The 1831-nt window shown below is 46.5% G+C and overlaps 1 protein-coding gene across 1 annotated transcript; it reads right to left on the bottom strand.

Annotated features, from left to right (window-relative positions):
* Positions 1 to 7: 7 nt before the first annotated feature.
* Positions 8 to 1818, bottom strand: LOC110037024 (pre-mRNA-splicing factor ATP-dependent RNA helicase DEAH7-like; the record flags this gene model as incomplete). Its single annotated transcript, XM_020741589.1, has 1 exon — positions 8 to 1818. A coding segment is annotated over one exon (1779 nt), but the record flags the coding sequence as incomplete, so codon positions are not given.
* Positions 1819 to 1831: the final 13 nt, after the last annotated feature.

Below are 1831 nucleotides of genomic sequence, written 5' to 3'. Positions count from 1 at the left end.
TATTTAAATATCAATTTTGTACATGAAATATTGGTAAAATTACAATCCAAACTTTTTGGGTCTGAGATATGTTGAAGAACCCTTCCTAAGACCAGGCATTACCACCTGCTGCTGCTGCTTAGTCCTCTTCTCTCTCTCTTTCTCCTTGCTCACTCTCTGAAACTCCGCCTGATCCTTTCGCAGATTCTCCATCTCAGCCTCCATTGCAGTCTTCTCTTCCCTTTTCCTCTTCTTATGCTCAAGCATTGAAGTATCAGACTCCTTAATAGAAAAGAACATTGGTCCTAACTCTGCAAGCCATTGTGGCTCTACTGCAGTGGCACATTGCATGTATTCCTTGGTTGTCAGAATCAGTTCATGATAAACCACATAATCCGGTGTGTATCCAAGCCCGTATAGAGCGCTACTCGGATGAAGATGGCAAGGCATGCCATTTCTACAATTGACATACTCCCCAACACCTTTCAATCTCGCGGAGTTATGAAAATATGCGGAACAGATTGCCTTCCTCACCACATCCCAATCCATCCCACAAGAAGTGAGCGGAATCTTTAGTGTTTTTAGTATGTCGAGCAGTTGGGATCTTACTTCCCTGGCTTTCCGAAGACCCTTCACCTGTAGGAAGTGATCGTTGCACCAGTCTCCTCGATACTGGTTTGCCTTCCATTGCAAATAGACGTTGAGAAGCGTGAGGTGATCGGACTCCGCAACGAAAAATTTCTCCCTTGCAGCATCGCTTTCCTCAGCCCTATCCTTGGGCCTGAAGAAGACAGATGGTACAGAAAGCATCGAAACAATGGTGAGGACTTCGTTTAGGCATTCCAATTCCTCCCCCATCAACAGCATCTTCGCTAGAGGTGGATCCAAAGGGAACTCCACCATCTTCCATCCTATTTCAGTGAGTCCTCCAAAATTGTTCAAAGCGCCCAAAACCCAGAGCTGGTACATGGAATTGAGGATGTTCTCCTGTGGAGGCGGATCCATGAAGTCAAAATCCAACAAGTTCTCGACTTTCAGGGACTTGAGCAGTAACACCACATTACCAAGGTTGGTTCGCTGGATCTCAGGCACAGGGGTGGCTAACATCTCATTCTGGTAGGCAGATTCTGTGTATAAGCGATAGCATGTTCCCGGGCCAGTTCTTCCTGCTCTCCCTGCTCGTTGGTCTGCAGCAGCTCGACTCACTGGAAAAACTTGGAGAGCATCCATGCCCATCCTCGGGTTGTAAACTTTAATCTTCCCGTAGCCTGTGTCTATAACATAAAAGATCCCATCCACAGTTAGCGAGGTCTCTGCAATGTTGGTGGCAACAATGCATTTCCTTGCACCATCTTCAGCCTTCTGGAAGATCTTTGCTTGCAGGTCTGCAGGCAGCTGGGAATAGATGGGTAGAATGGATAGCTTGGGAACTGCCTTCGCAGTGGATGTCGACAGTTGCTCCATTCGCTCGGCGAGAGCATAACAGGTTGCTTCGATTTCATCTTGTCCGGTCATGAAGATGAGGATGTCGCCTGGAGGACTAGCTATGTGGATAGTCATGGCCTGCTTCACAGCAGCCTCAACATAATCTTCACATGGAGTTTTACTGTAGAGGATGTTAACGGGGAACGTTCTTCCAGGAATGTGGAATATAGGAACACTTCCGAAGAAGTTGGAGAACTTTTGGGCATTCAACGTGGCAGATGTCACTATGAGCTTTAAGTCCCATCTCTGAGCAACTACCTTTTTCAATATGCCGAACAAGACATCTGTGCTAAGGGACCTCTCGTGTGCTTCATCCATTACTATAACACTGCAAAAGCAAACATGTTTGTCAAATAGTTGATGGGCG

This window comes from Phalaenopsis equestris, unplaced genomic scaffold, assembly GCF_001263595.1.
Source record: "Phalaenopsis equestris unplaced genomic scaffold, ASM126359v1 Scaffold214169, whole genome shotgun sequence".
Taxonomy (NCBI): Eukaryota; Viridiplantae; Streptophyta; class Magnoliopsida; order Asparagales; family Orchidaceae; genus Phalaenopsis; species Phalaenopsis equestris.
This window is presented reverse-complemented; position numbering and strand designations above follow the sequence as displayed.